This window comes from Drosophila ananassae, chromosome 3R (assembly GCF_017639315.1).
Source record: "Drosophila ananassae strain 14024-0371.13 chromosome 3R, ASM1763931v2, whole genome shotgun sequence".
Lineage (NCBI taxonomy): Eukaryota > Metazoa > Arthropoda > Insecta > Diptera > Drosophilidae > Drosophila > Drosophila ananassae.
The window spans coordinates 18,448,061-18,461,220 of NC_057930.1; the positions used below are offsets into that span (position 1 = coordinate 18,448,061).

At 41.0% G+C, this 13,160-nt stretch overlaps 1 protein-coding gene, 1 long non-coding RNA gene and 1 other non-coding gene across 8 annotated transcripts in view; 1 reads left to right on the forward strand and 2 right to left on the reverse strand.

Annotated features, from left to right (window-relative positions):
• LOC6498344 (semaphorin-1A) overlaps positions 1 to 13,160 on the reverse strand; it is a 120,120-nt gene that overhangs the window by 12,231 nt on the left and 94,729 nt on the right. For all 6 annotated transcript variants that reach the window (XM_044716140.1, XM_044716139.1, XM_044716141.1 and 3 more), the window contains exon 6: positions 10,866 to 11,061. In XM_044716140.1, the coding sequence (XP_044572075.1) occupies positions 10,866 to 11,061 (196 nt within the window). The remainder of the gene's footprint in view (positions 1 to 10,865; positions 11,062 to 13,160) is intronic.
• On the forward strand, positions 525 to 1,453 carry LOC123257352. Its single transcript, XR_006507413.1, has 2 exons — positions 525 to 646; positions 710 to 1,453. It is a non-coding gene; the product is annotated as an uncharacterized LOC123257352 (long non-coding RNA).
• On the reverse strand, positions 6,543 to 6,614 carry Trnad-guc. The gene has a single exon. It is a non-coding gene; the product is annotated as a tRNA-Asp (tRNA).

The following is a 13,160-nucleotide window of genomic DNA, read 5'->3' on the forward strand; positions in this document are numbered from 1 at the left end:
TAAATGTGCACGCCAAATTCCATTAAGCTAAACGACAACAAGCAGAATATCCTGGAGAGAATACTGGAGCACTGGTACTCCTGACATGGTCTTTCGGATGGTATTGGATGCGCCTGCGGCCACATACTCGAACTCGTGCAGAAGATAAATGAAATTTTCTTGTTTTTATATACTTATATTTATTTTTTTGTCGTTTGGTTTTTGTTTGTGCAGCGAATTGGCTTCGGCTTGTCACAGGCTTCGGCTTTGTCCTTGTCAAGCTCCAGCAACAATAAAAGAATACCAAAAAAAAAAAAATAAATAAATATATTGAAAACTGAATGACGGAAGTGCCGAGCGCCGAGCGTTTATTGTCTGGCCGGAAATGGCTTGGCTGACAGCATCGAAATCTCAGCAGCTGCCATACCAAAGGCAACTCAAAGCGATTTTATTTATATTTCACAATATATAATATTAATTCCGAATATAGGTTCAAAATTGATAACAGATTGCAAGGAAAGCTTAGGAAGAGCCGAACAATTTGTTCAGTGCGAGTTATCATTTCGACTGTGAATGTTCAACATATATTTACGGATCGAAAATGAATTTAATTCTTTTAATATTTGTATTGATACTGGGACTGACAAATTCCATGGAAGACTGTATGGTAAAAATGTTTACTTATATTGAAAAAAAACGTATAAACTATATAAGCAATTTAATATTGTAGATTGAAGAGGACGACGAATGCGGAGAGTATTGTTATAAAATGGCAAGGCCCCTTCTTGGATATTTGCCTCAATTGCAGAAGGAGTTGCAGGAGTGCAGAAAGCGAACTCGGGAAAATCTTATAATCCAAGGAAAGAAATTCGTGGAGCAACACTTGAAAGGCTTGAGGCTGGACGGGCTAAAAAAATTAGTGGCGGAACCGAACATCCTTAAAAGTATGGTTGGATTGGATCCATGGATGACCGCCTGCCTAAAGCCACCGTTAACAACAAAATTTTGCGAAAATATTAATGGGAAACACTATTTTGTTGACTATCTCGTACTAGGTACTTGGAAGGAAGGTGACAGTTTTTGTCACAACATGGGTGGACATCTGGTCAGTTTAAAAAGTGAAGAAGAGTGGAATGCTCTTCGTTATAATTTAAACATGCGTTACTCATATTGGACAGATATTGTTAGATCCAATGATAAGTTTATCTCACATACTACTGGAAAGCCTGATTGCTTTACAAAGTTTGCAAAAGGTGAGCCGAATAATTTGGGTGGAAATGAAAATTGTGTTCAGTTTTGGAAGTGGGGAGTTAAACCCTTCCATATGAATGACATTTATTGTAATCAAAAAAATCATTTTATTTGTGAACGTTATTAATAAAAAAATGTATGACTATTTATAAAAAACGTTTAAGTTTTTAAACACTTAAGATTCTTATATCGAAATAAATTCATAGCGATCATTTATGCAGAATTTCATGCCGATAATTGTATGTTTATGAGTCTGAAGGACCTAAAGCCGCCCTCCCACGTGCAGTATGACGCCCATTTAATAGATTTTCGCGTTGATGGCCTGGCAAAGTCGAGCGCATTTTGTGATTTTTGGGAGCTTCCCGCAATCGATCAAATTTAGAACAGGGGCATGTGGGCGTGGCAGGAATAGAAAATGTGAATTACGTGACAGAGAGGTTGGCAGGGAAATGAGGGCTGTTTTGGAACGAGGAGAAAGCCACATTAAAATCGTCGTCTGCAACAAATTAATTTCGCCCATCACGCCCCACCACCACTGGTGGGGCAACGCAACAACACCACCCACCACCCACCACCACCATTAGCCACCCCGCATCCCTGGCGGTGTCGATGGAGGAGTGCTTAAATTAAGAGGCTGTAAAAGTCAGGCGGTGAGTGAAAAGCGAAAGTGGCTCCAGCCTGGGGTCTTCGGGGTGGTGGTACCAAAAAATCCCCAGCTCCACACCCCACGAGGGACGGAGGTAAGACCCAACCATGGGGTGGTACTGGAGTGTCCCGGCAATAGACACGAGACAGGTGAGTCTAATGGCCAATAAAAATAATTTCACAAGTAGAGTTAATAGGTAGAAAGTTTCAAATCAAAATCGTTAAACCTTATGGAAAGATTAATGTGTGACAGATTGCGATTTAATTTAAAAGATTTAATCTTATATGATTTAAATAAAAGTGTGCGCCTTCGTCCTTGGAATGAAATTCTTGCCGAAAAGCAAGTAATTAACAATAAGAATGCAATTAGCATAGCGGCCAAAAGTTGTGATTGTTGTAGTTTTATGCAGGAGAGCGTTTTTTGTTTGGGTGACGCTGCTTTCTTTGAATTTCGCTAACAAGGTGCACAAAAGGACCTGCCCCCCAGGTGTCGCCCCGGCAAGGACCGTCGACCGAGCGGCGGGGCGCAACATCGACAGGACACGAAAAGTTGCAACTGCCACCTTTGGCCTTCGCTGTCCTCGTTGCATCTAATTGGTTTTTGTTTGTGTGTATTTTTCACTGTCTCTGTCTCTGTCTCTGTAAATGTTCCTATCTCTTTCACCGTTTGACTTACTATCTCTTTCTATTTCTGTACATCTCCCGTCATTGTGTCGTGCAGCGACGTTTGCTTTTATTGTTTGCTCATTATAACGCCAGTTACCTGACGACCCACGTCCAACCAACGAACAGGACTCGAACAGGACTCAAGCTAAGGCTGTGTGCTGAAACTTTTCCGCATTGCAGCAATTGGCCTCGGCTTAACTCATTTTAAATGACAATCTAGCGTGCTGGAATTATGCACATCGTCCTGCCCTTTCCGTGAATTTCACGTTTCAATGGCTCTGCCTCGGAAAAGGGAGTCCTTTCTAAATCTCAAACATTTTCGCTGCCTGTGGCATAAAGTTCGATAAACTCTTTAAGTGATTTAATCGATTTTCAGGACTAAGTACAAAAGCCCGCCCGCCCGGACGGCTGGTCGCCGGGGGGGACAACGGAAAAGGCTCTTTAGAGTGACGAGAACAAGGCGTAATGAAAGTTCATCGCGTTGACTGCGGCAATTTGCATATTTTTGCATGTTTTATTATGCGGCTGGCAAACACTCATATACAAGCGCACGCTAATACATAAATTACACTCATTTTCAATGACAGAACCGACCGGCACAGAAGGTACAAATAACGAGGAGACCGGTGGGAGTTCGGGCTGCCGGGTTGCCGGTCTGGGGCAAGTGCTCTGCTTTATTGTATCCGGGAACGTTGTGTTTTAAATATTTGATATCAAAAACATTCCCATGCAAGAGTACTATATATGTGTATGCATACTTATAATTTTTTCAGGGTCTAGGCATAAATAGGCAGGGGTTTGTGCCCCTTATTTAATGCCTTGAATTAGCCGCTATCATGGCTGCGTGAGTCGAGTGCTAAGCCCTTATTTAGGTGGCCCGCTTAGGAGTAATTACATCCAAACATGTACAATATAATGCATTTCTCTGTAGCCATTTGGAGTGCAATTATCAGCTCGGCTGCAAGTCTCTAAATTGCTTAATTTGATGGAAATGACAGGGAATTTTAAAGGCTACTTGGAAAATTAGTATTATGTCATTTAAATTATAGCTTGATAATCGGGAAACAACACGGCAAATAATATAAAATTACTGTCCTGCATTTGAATTTAACATCTGTAGAAAATTTCCATTTCCGTCAAAATTGTCAAATTTTGAGGGAGTTCATGGCCTGTCAATTGGGACAATTACACCAGCAGGCTGACCCACTTTTGATGGCTGAAATTCTCATCTTGAACATAGTCCTGACAGTGGTTGAAGCTGTTTTGAGCCAAGGCTTTAATTATACTGGCACTGGCAGAGGTCCCAGGGAGCACATTTTCTTTGCCAGTTTTGTGTTATCAATTTTTGGCTGTAATTACATTTCACTCTGATAGAATTTCTAAAGAAACGAGATAAGAGCATTTGCGGAAAAGTTTTGGCAACATGTGCTCCACTCTGCAGCAGATTTCGCATTCCGTTTGCTCCACTTTCATTATTCTTTTCGACTTACTGTTTCTCGCAAGCCATCTCGGCTCGGATTGTGTTTGCTTCTTATTCCTGTGGCTTTTGCGGATTCTGAAAATTTGGCAATTAGCTTAATACGATTTTTATTGGCACACCACAATTATCAGCTCCGACCCCCTTTCTCGGGAGCCCTTCCACCAAATGCTTTCATTACAGTTTCGGTTTGCCTCCCCAACTCGATTTGCATTTCCAGATGCATCCGAAGCAGCGCTTAGAAACGATCGAATTAAAAGATAATGGTTTTTCTGTATATATCCGGAAAAGCTTGTCTTAAGTAATGGCCTGGAAAATATTCCTTGGAAGCTTAAGTTGCCAAAGGTCCATTGTTTGAATTGGTGGGGGAATTCAAAAAGATAGGAAAGCTTATCTTAAAAAAGCGTCTTGTTCATTTTTACTTTTGAGTGATTTCAGATGAATCTTCCTATCTCAGCATCGCGCATACGAAGCGGGTCGTCACCTCGTGGACTGCCGTCCACAGGGATTTTATAAAAAACACATTATTGAATTTAATCTCGTGAAGTTAAATCTGGAAGAGGATGAATCGAATCAGTATGAGTTATCAGTTCGACTGTTAATGTTCAACTTATTTGGCGAAGCGAAAATGAAAATAGTCCCATTAATATTTGTATTCATCCTAATACTGAAGAGTTCCATGCAAAACGATTTGGTAAGATCTTTTACTTAGGTTTATTGAAAGAAAATTAACCAATTTAATTTTTTAGGTTGAAAATGAGGACGAACTGTGCGGAGGTTCTTGCTATAAAGTGATAAAGCCCGTTCTGGAACTATTGCCAGAATTGCAGAAGGAGTTGCAGGAATGCAGAAATCAAGAACAAGAGTCAAAAAAACTCGTTCTCCAAAGCAAGGAACTCTTGGAGCTACAGTCCCAACTACAGGCGCTGGAGAAATTATTGGCAGATATTGAAATGGACCCATGGATGACTAAGTGCACAAAGCCTCCACGTGAAAACACATTTTGCGAAAATATTAATGGGAAACACTATTTTGTTGACTATCTCGTAATTGCTACGTGGGAGGAAGCCTACAATATTTGTCGCAATATGGGTGGACATCTGGTCAGTTTACAAAGTGAAAAAGAGTGGGCTGCTCTTCGTAATAAATTAGACATAAATAATAAGGAATTTTGGACAGACATTACTACCACCAAGGGAGTATTACTCTCAGAAACTACTGGAACACAAGCGAACTTTACAAAGTTTTCAAAAAATGAGCCCAATAATCCAGCATATGAAAATTGTATTGAACTTTGGAATTTTGATGGACCATTTTTAATGAATGACATTGAGTGTTCGCACAAAAGAAATGTTATTTGTGAACTTTATTAATATTAAATGGGTATCTTGAATAATGTTAAAAATGGTACACACTTTTGATGAAATATCTAATTGAAAGCAATGTAAAATGCTAAACCGAAAATTCAAATTAAGAGTCGGGAGGGTCAAACGGGGAATGTGGCGGATATATGTACATATGTGTTTTATAAGTATAGGTTCTGTGGAATATAGCTTAGTCGATTTTAATTCCTTTATCTGGCGTTGTAGAGGATAGCACAATCAAACTTTGAGACACCTTGGACTGTTCCACTACCCTAATTCGTGGACGCTAATTGTTTCTAGTTAATGCTTTTTTGGCTCAAGGAAAAAGTATCAAGAGAAAGCCAAGAACGGCCGTCCATTGTCCGCAAAAAGGGTCACAGGCTGGGCTCCTTCGGACCTTTTATTTTTTCGCAACAGCTTTTTCTCTGTTTTTTTGCGCCATTTGGTTTATTGTTTGGACTTTGTTTTCGAGTACATATTTTACTGCAGACGCTTTTGGTCGCTGTTTTTTTCCCGTCCCTTTGGAGGGACCCTTTAAGTGCGTGTATTGGTGTGGGTGTGCATGCGGTGTGGGTGTGCCCTGGTGTCCTTTTATCCTTGCAGTTGTTAGACGCTCATTTAAACTTTTGGCTCTTAGCAGATTTCATTGTTTTTAATGAAACTGACAGTTGTAGTTGCTCTGTTCTTGTTTTTTGTTTCGTGGATGGTGTTGCTCTCATTTTGCATTGCACCCGCACTGTGACCAGGGCCATCCTTTCAGCCGGCTTCGGTTTTCAGATAACGCGCCATTTGTTTCCTTCTGGTCATTCGCCTAAGCCAATTTAAGTTGGCTAAAATAAATTAGCTCTCCTTTACTTTTTAACGAGCTCTGGCGTGGACCAAACGACCCAAAAGCAAAAACAGCCACGAGTATAAGAAGCAAATGATCCGAAAAAGTGACCCTTAATTACTAAATAAATAAATTTCAGGAAGTTTAGCAAAATAAATGTGAGGCGACTTGAATTGTATCATATCCTCGATAGTATGTGGTTAGGGGAGATTGGAATCTTTTCCTCCTTTTTTTGATAGAAAGTATAAAGGCTAAGCATCATTATTACATAAAATCGAAAGAAAAAAACAAAAAATAATAGAAACAAAAAAAATTAATACGCTTTAAGCGTCTCCCCGACGGGGAATTGAACCCCGGTCTCCCGCGTGACAGGCGGGGATACTAACCACTATACTATCGAGGACCTTGATTCTCGATGTTTTCCAACCATTCTTAGTTTCTGAAAGTATTATCTTGCCTTAAGTATTATTTTCGACTTTAACCTAAAGGTGTACAGTGCCAAAAATACGCCATCACCATGTACATAAAGTCAGGCACATTTACATCCGAAATTAATCGAAAAAAACCCGAAACGGTGAGATGGAAGGCTTTAAAGCAGCAGGAGCACGGATGAGAATGCCAACGCGGTGTGAAATTGAAGCGGTTTGTGCGATATGCAAATGCAGTTTGGTCCTGTTTTCCGACGTGGTTTCTGGCCATGTCCTGCCGAGTCCTTGACATTTTTTGGTGGCGCCAATGTCCGACCGACCCTGCTCCGAGTGCCATGCTCTGCCCTGTTCCCGGTGCCCGGTGCCCGGTGCCCCGCGCCATTCGTCAGCATTTTAATCGCGTTTGTGCATTTGCTTGGAAAAGTCTAAAATTGAACGCAAGTGATGGCAATTTGTACGCTTCGCTGTGCCTGAGAATTCGGAAAACGGAAAGAGGAAAAAGGCTCGAATGCCAATGGGGCCAAGAGGGCGGAAGGTGGCTTCAAAGGGGAGAAAGGACATGCGGCTTGAGGGTTGAGTGGTGAGTGTGCCGAAATTAATATGCGTCGGCTTTGGAGCGGGACAAACTTTGCCAGCAAGGGATTTTGGCCGTTGTTGGCCATTTGCTCGCTTTTTTTTTTGGCGTTGTTTGCCCCCAGAGCTCTAACCAAAATTTCGCTTCTTGGCCGCCAGCAGCGTTGGCTCGTGATTAATGTGGCAAATGCGCAGTTATAAATTATTTATTACTATTCCTCGCATTGTTTCCCGGGGCGTGTGCGAATTGGTAAGACATTTAAGCCATATTTTCAAGTGCCACAAAAGGTCGAAGCACGGCTACGAAGGCTGTGGTAGTCGTGGGCTTGTTAAATATTCAAAGCGACGAAATGCCGCAAAAGAGGCCTGTTATCACAAAGTGTTTTCTAAGATTTGGCCCAAAGGGGATTGCCTGACGACAATGAAGTTTGCAAAGCCCAAATGACTTCATTTATTGGACGTTGATATATTTAATTGTAAGTAATCTCTCTATCTCTAGATATATCTGTATGACCCACTACAGTTCTCACCCGAATACTAATTCCCAATGAAAACATTAACAAATTAAAAGAGCCTGGCTAATACGTGTTCCTCCTAAAAGTGGGGAACAAAAATAAAAAAAAACAATCCAATTTTCCGGTTTCCTTCTCTCTATGGCGTGTTTAATTTTTTATTGGAAAAGTTTTGTACTGTGGCCGATCTCTCAATGGGTGACATTTCCAGTGCTCGAAATTTATTTCGCATGCACTTTTTGAATCGAACAAAAATAGATTCCTTCCGCCATATTGAAACACCATGAAAGCGAGTAGAAATTTGAGGGCGGTACGGGGCTTGGGCGGGGCGTGGATGTCGTATATTGGTGGAAAAAGCAATTGAAAACTTCATCATGGTTACAACAATATTTTTACAACGAAATTGGCACAAAAATGTTGTCCACGAACTTTTTGCGCAAAACGTTAGAAAAACTGGGTCTGGTTAGGGGGCCCTAGGGTTGGGGGGCGTAAAACTTTTGTGCCAGTTACCGACCACGCCCACTTCAACCCATGACATCAACGCCCCGTCACGAATAAAAACTGAATTGATAACATTTTTCAGCTTGTTCTGGCCTTTTTTTTTGTAGTTTTTTTTTCTGGTTATATTTAAGCGAGGACTCTCTGGTGCTTTTTGTTGTTATTTTTTAGTGCAGCACCACCACGACGCTGAGGTTCTTTTATGCGCCGCCTCTGTCCGGGGCAATTTGTAATCTAAACAACATGGCCCGGCTAACCATTCGCTTACCCCACTTCGAATATCCTTAAATCCTCGCAAGGAAAGCTGGCGAGACGGGCAAGGGCAACGGCAATGGCAGCTGACAACCAGCAAATGACTAGAGATGCGGCGGTTTGGGGGATGTGGTATGTAAAAATGTCGATTTAATATTAGCATCATAAAGGGAAATCAAAGAGAAGTAGAGGGTACTGGCGATAAGTAGAATAAGTGGGTCAATAAGAACATGGCCTTGTAGCTTCTATTAATTAAACTTGTTTTTAAGATATTTTAACTCCTTCTAATATGGAGATTTTATAATTTTTGGGTTCAGTTAGAAAGGAAGTTTATGTCATGTTCTCACATCTTTAGAAACCAAAATACCCTTCGATAGCAATGGGTACGTAAATGGCTCACAGCAATAAAGAAAATGGCGGCTGACGACAGCTTCAGGTTGGGTGCTCCTTTTTGGCCAGGATGTGGCAGCTTGTTGATGATAAACTCTTATGACCCACATCGGCAGGGGGGGCGGACGAGGTGCCACATGAACACATGAACAAGTAAATACAAGTACACGCGGGCGCGCATGTACATATGTATATGGTATTATGTAAGTGTGGGGATGCGAGGCTGCCAGGCAGCTGCATCGGCGTGTGAGGCCACCAAGTGTTGTTTGTGGCAACACTTGGTGGCCTCACACGCCGCTGGACCGACATAAGCCCGCGCACACACAGTTTCAAGTTAGTTATAAACGTTTATCGATATTATCTATGTATATATTCCCACCTCGCTTGTCCCTTTACTCTCGGTCTCGGTCGGGCGGTAGCCTGGCAAAGTTTTCAGCGGCTGCACAGAATGAAATCCAAACAAATCAGAGCAGAGCTCGCAAACTTCACAACATGCCGGCAAAGAATGTCGATTTATGGGTGCCAAGTGGAAATATTGTCAAAACTATGACAGAGGCGGTGGGATGGTGGGGTGAGGTGTTTGGGGGCCACGAAGCCAAGATATGGTCGCCCCAAATGTGTTTGTTTATTGGCCAAAATTCTGGGTTATCCCCAATCCTAGTAGCGAAAATAGTTTTCTATTTATGCCGAATCTTTACTGTCAGCTTAGGAGATTCATGGCACAAGTGCTGAAATGTTTAGTGACTGAGGAATGCTTTCAGCAAAAGTTAATTCAAGTCTTTGAAACTTAAATTTTCAGTTTCTGGGCCCTTGGCATTGCAGTTTTATGCAGAAGCATTCGACCCACTTATAACACCTGGCCTGGCCATAAATAACAATCAAAAATCGAATTTCGAAATATATATTTCGCACATAATTTACAGGATGGCAGGCCTGGCTACCGAACAATAATAGTAAAAATTTATCATTCCACCTCTCTGACGAAGTCAAAGCTGAAAAAAGGGGGCCGTGACGGAGGTAGCCATGGCATCGCATGATGAATGACAATTTTTACTCGATTTATAGGGCAAAGCGGCAGATGAGGGCGTTCGAAATCAAATTCACAGCACCCACTCGAATCGGGGTTTGGTTTTTTTTTTTGCGTTTTTCGCCTCCTTTGCAAATGGTGATAGCCCTCAGAATAAAATGGACGATCTGCATACAAAATGCTCGTCCACAATAAATTATTTGGCATTCATAACAAAATATAAAGAAAACGAAATAAATGTAAGCGGAGTGCCCTAGAGATTCGTAAAAAAAATGTTCACGAAGGGTTCTCTTACTTGTCTGTGGTACACATTCGAAATCAATAGGCTCTTTTTATACATAAATACTTCATCGCTCATACGTGAAAAGAATGTTACCCATATGCTAAAGTTAAATACATTTTTTATAAATATTTTATAAAATTATTTTATTAAATTTTTTTTAAGAATGTCAGCAATTAAACACACTTGGCGTATGCGTAATTTTTCATCACTCATACGCCGTTGGTTCCTTGTATTTTAAATTAATTAAAAATTTTTTATAACGTTCTTTGTATGGTTTCACATTAATGTAGCGTTCTGCTTTAAAAATCGTACTTTCAAGTAGTCTTGAGATAACATGGCGTATGCGTAATATTTTATCACGTATACGCAGCGTATTTTCTTAAGTCAAGGACAATATCAGGCAAGGCTGATATATTTTATGCATTTATTTAATAAGACAAATTCTTGAGTTTAGATATGAATTTTTTACTTCTCTTCAGGCTACGTGGCGTATGCGAAATTGTTATCACTCATACGCCGAGTATTCATTGCAGTTCTCTGAGGAGACCTAAATATTAGCGGATCATTATGGATAGTCAGGTTCTATTTAATAATAGTATGAATAGGGCTTAGCCCTAATGAAAGTTTCCAATTAATTGTACTATTATTCCTGCATACAGAATACATATTTTTAGATAAATTGTGCACTCACCAGCCAGGACAGAGGTGGAGTTGTGGCGGGGGTCGTAGGGGCACACGGCCTGGCCATTCTTTGTGGCCTCCAGCGTGTAGTTGCTCTCGTTGATGATGTACGTGTTGCACATTGGCCGGAAGGAATTGGTGCCGCAGACAAAGAGGCGGCCCGGCGATGTCACAACCATTATGCGGATGTAGTTCTGGCAGGCCTCCTGAAATGGCAAAAGTCATTGTTTAGTGGAAGTTCAGGTCATTTGCGTTCATAAAAACTGACTTAAATATTAGTGAAATGTTCTGTAAATTGTACATGTGTGTTTAAGTGGAAATAAACCTTTATGGTGTACAACTGTGTAGAGTGTGCACCTGTAACTCAATAAATATTAAAAGCCAAACGACCAAGTTGTTTCCATTTGCAGAAGCCAGTGCGAATACTCATACGCATAAACGGTGGGGAAAAAAGTTTCGCACAGTCGCGGAAAATTGTTTCCTGACATTTCCGGCTACCGCCACCCCTCCAGTGTCCCTCCTCTACTGTCATCATTATTATAGCCGGAAGTGTTTGCTCTCTGACATGACAAATCATTTGAAATGTTCCCCGACAGTAGTTTTCGCAGTGCTCCTCTCGACAGTCTGGCCCAGTTCCTGTACTTGTTAAAATATTTAAATATTTTCCTTGTTTGCTACTAATTTGCACAGTTTTTGAGTGCATTCGTTACAAAAGCAAACAGGCGGCTGTGGTGCAGCATCTATTTGGTTTTTGCCGTTTGCCCACGGTGATTTTCCCTTCCCAGACTCATATGCCACGACTCTAATTGTCTCGTCGAATAATATCCAGCCGTTTAATGGCAAAACATTGGAGAGGCTGCTCCCAAAAATAAATTCCAAATTTATTCCATGGGTAATATTAATTAAAAAGAACAATATGAAAAATGTTTTCGGGGTAATACAAATTAATTTGGATTTCATTGGCTTCCGAATGTTGAATGTTAAACTTTTCATTTAAAATAGTTCAATGTCCAAAAATAGTTAACAAGCCATGGTCTTGTTGTGCGGGGCCCGTGGCCCACTAGTGAGAGCATAAATTTAAATAAATTAACAAAACAATTACATGACGTCTATGGGTTGGCGGCTGGGCAGTTGTAGTTCTCATTATTTCCCTTGTAATTAACACGCACAGCAGACACAGGCATTGTTTAGAATGCAATTAACTGTGAAATTTATTAATTTTCAGTCGAAATGCAGGCCCTGCCACTTGCCATTTGCGTTGTTAATAAATAATGTTTGCTTTTAGTGCCCCATAGTGTTGCTCATCCTTGCCACAATCTAAATACAACATTTATTTTAGTACCAAACCATTAAGTTTAAAGCAGAGCTCGACAATTAATAACAATACCTAAAGTATGGCCACAAAATAATTGCAAGCATGGTATTGATTTGGGCGAGAAATGTCACCATAAAGTTGGAAGTCGACCCGGCTCTGCAACTCGGTTCCTGCCTTCTGGCTGTCTGGCCCTGTCATTCATATTTCATGTTTAAAAATTGTTAAGTAGAATTTTTTGCCCGGGCCCTGTGGACTGACTGCCTCGGCCCTGTCGTGTTTGTGTATCATTATGAAATTGCCTACCTACAGGCGTTTTGGCGGAAGCCAAAATATTTTCTGTCCGCTTCTGCAAAGAAGTTATGTTCTTATCGGCCCGGCAATGAACTTTTCCATGTTCATTTACTTGTGCCTTTTAAATTATGCCTTTGTTTTCTTAACTTTCCAACATTTGCTCAATAGTTTAAAAAATATACGGAAAGTCTTCGAAATTGAGCAATTACTTTAAAATGCGGTGAAATCAAAGCTTTAAAAGCTGCAAAAAGCCACTCGTTTGCATGCAAATGGGTAGAAATGAGTGATTTGAATGAAAGGAATTGGGAGCAACCGGGACCGAGGACCGAGGACCGGCAACCCAACCTCGCATTACAAGTGAGATAAATGAGATGTACTGTGAATGGATGAATAGAGAGATTCGAACGATATCCGACACTTTGTGGAGCCATGGCCAGACAGGAGCCAGGGCTAGAGTACTGGTCATCCTGGCATAAATTCACCAGCAATTTGCAATTGAACAATGGGCTGCTCCAACGCCTCATTCTCTATCTCGTCCTCGTCCTCGTTGTGACCCCGTCTTGTATCTTGTATCTCTCTGCTCGGCAAATGCCGGAGATGCAGCAGAACGGTATGTCATTTGCAAACCAAATCAAATGTTTAATGAGGAAACAGGAGAACGGGTAAATGGCACAGGAGGTGATGCTTTGTGGTTAACTC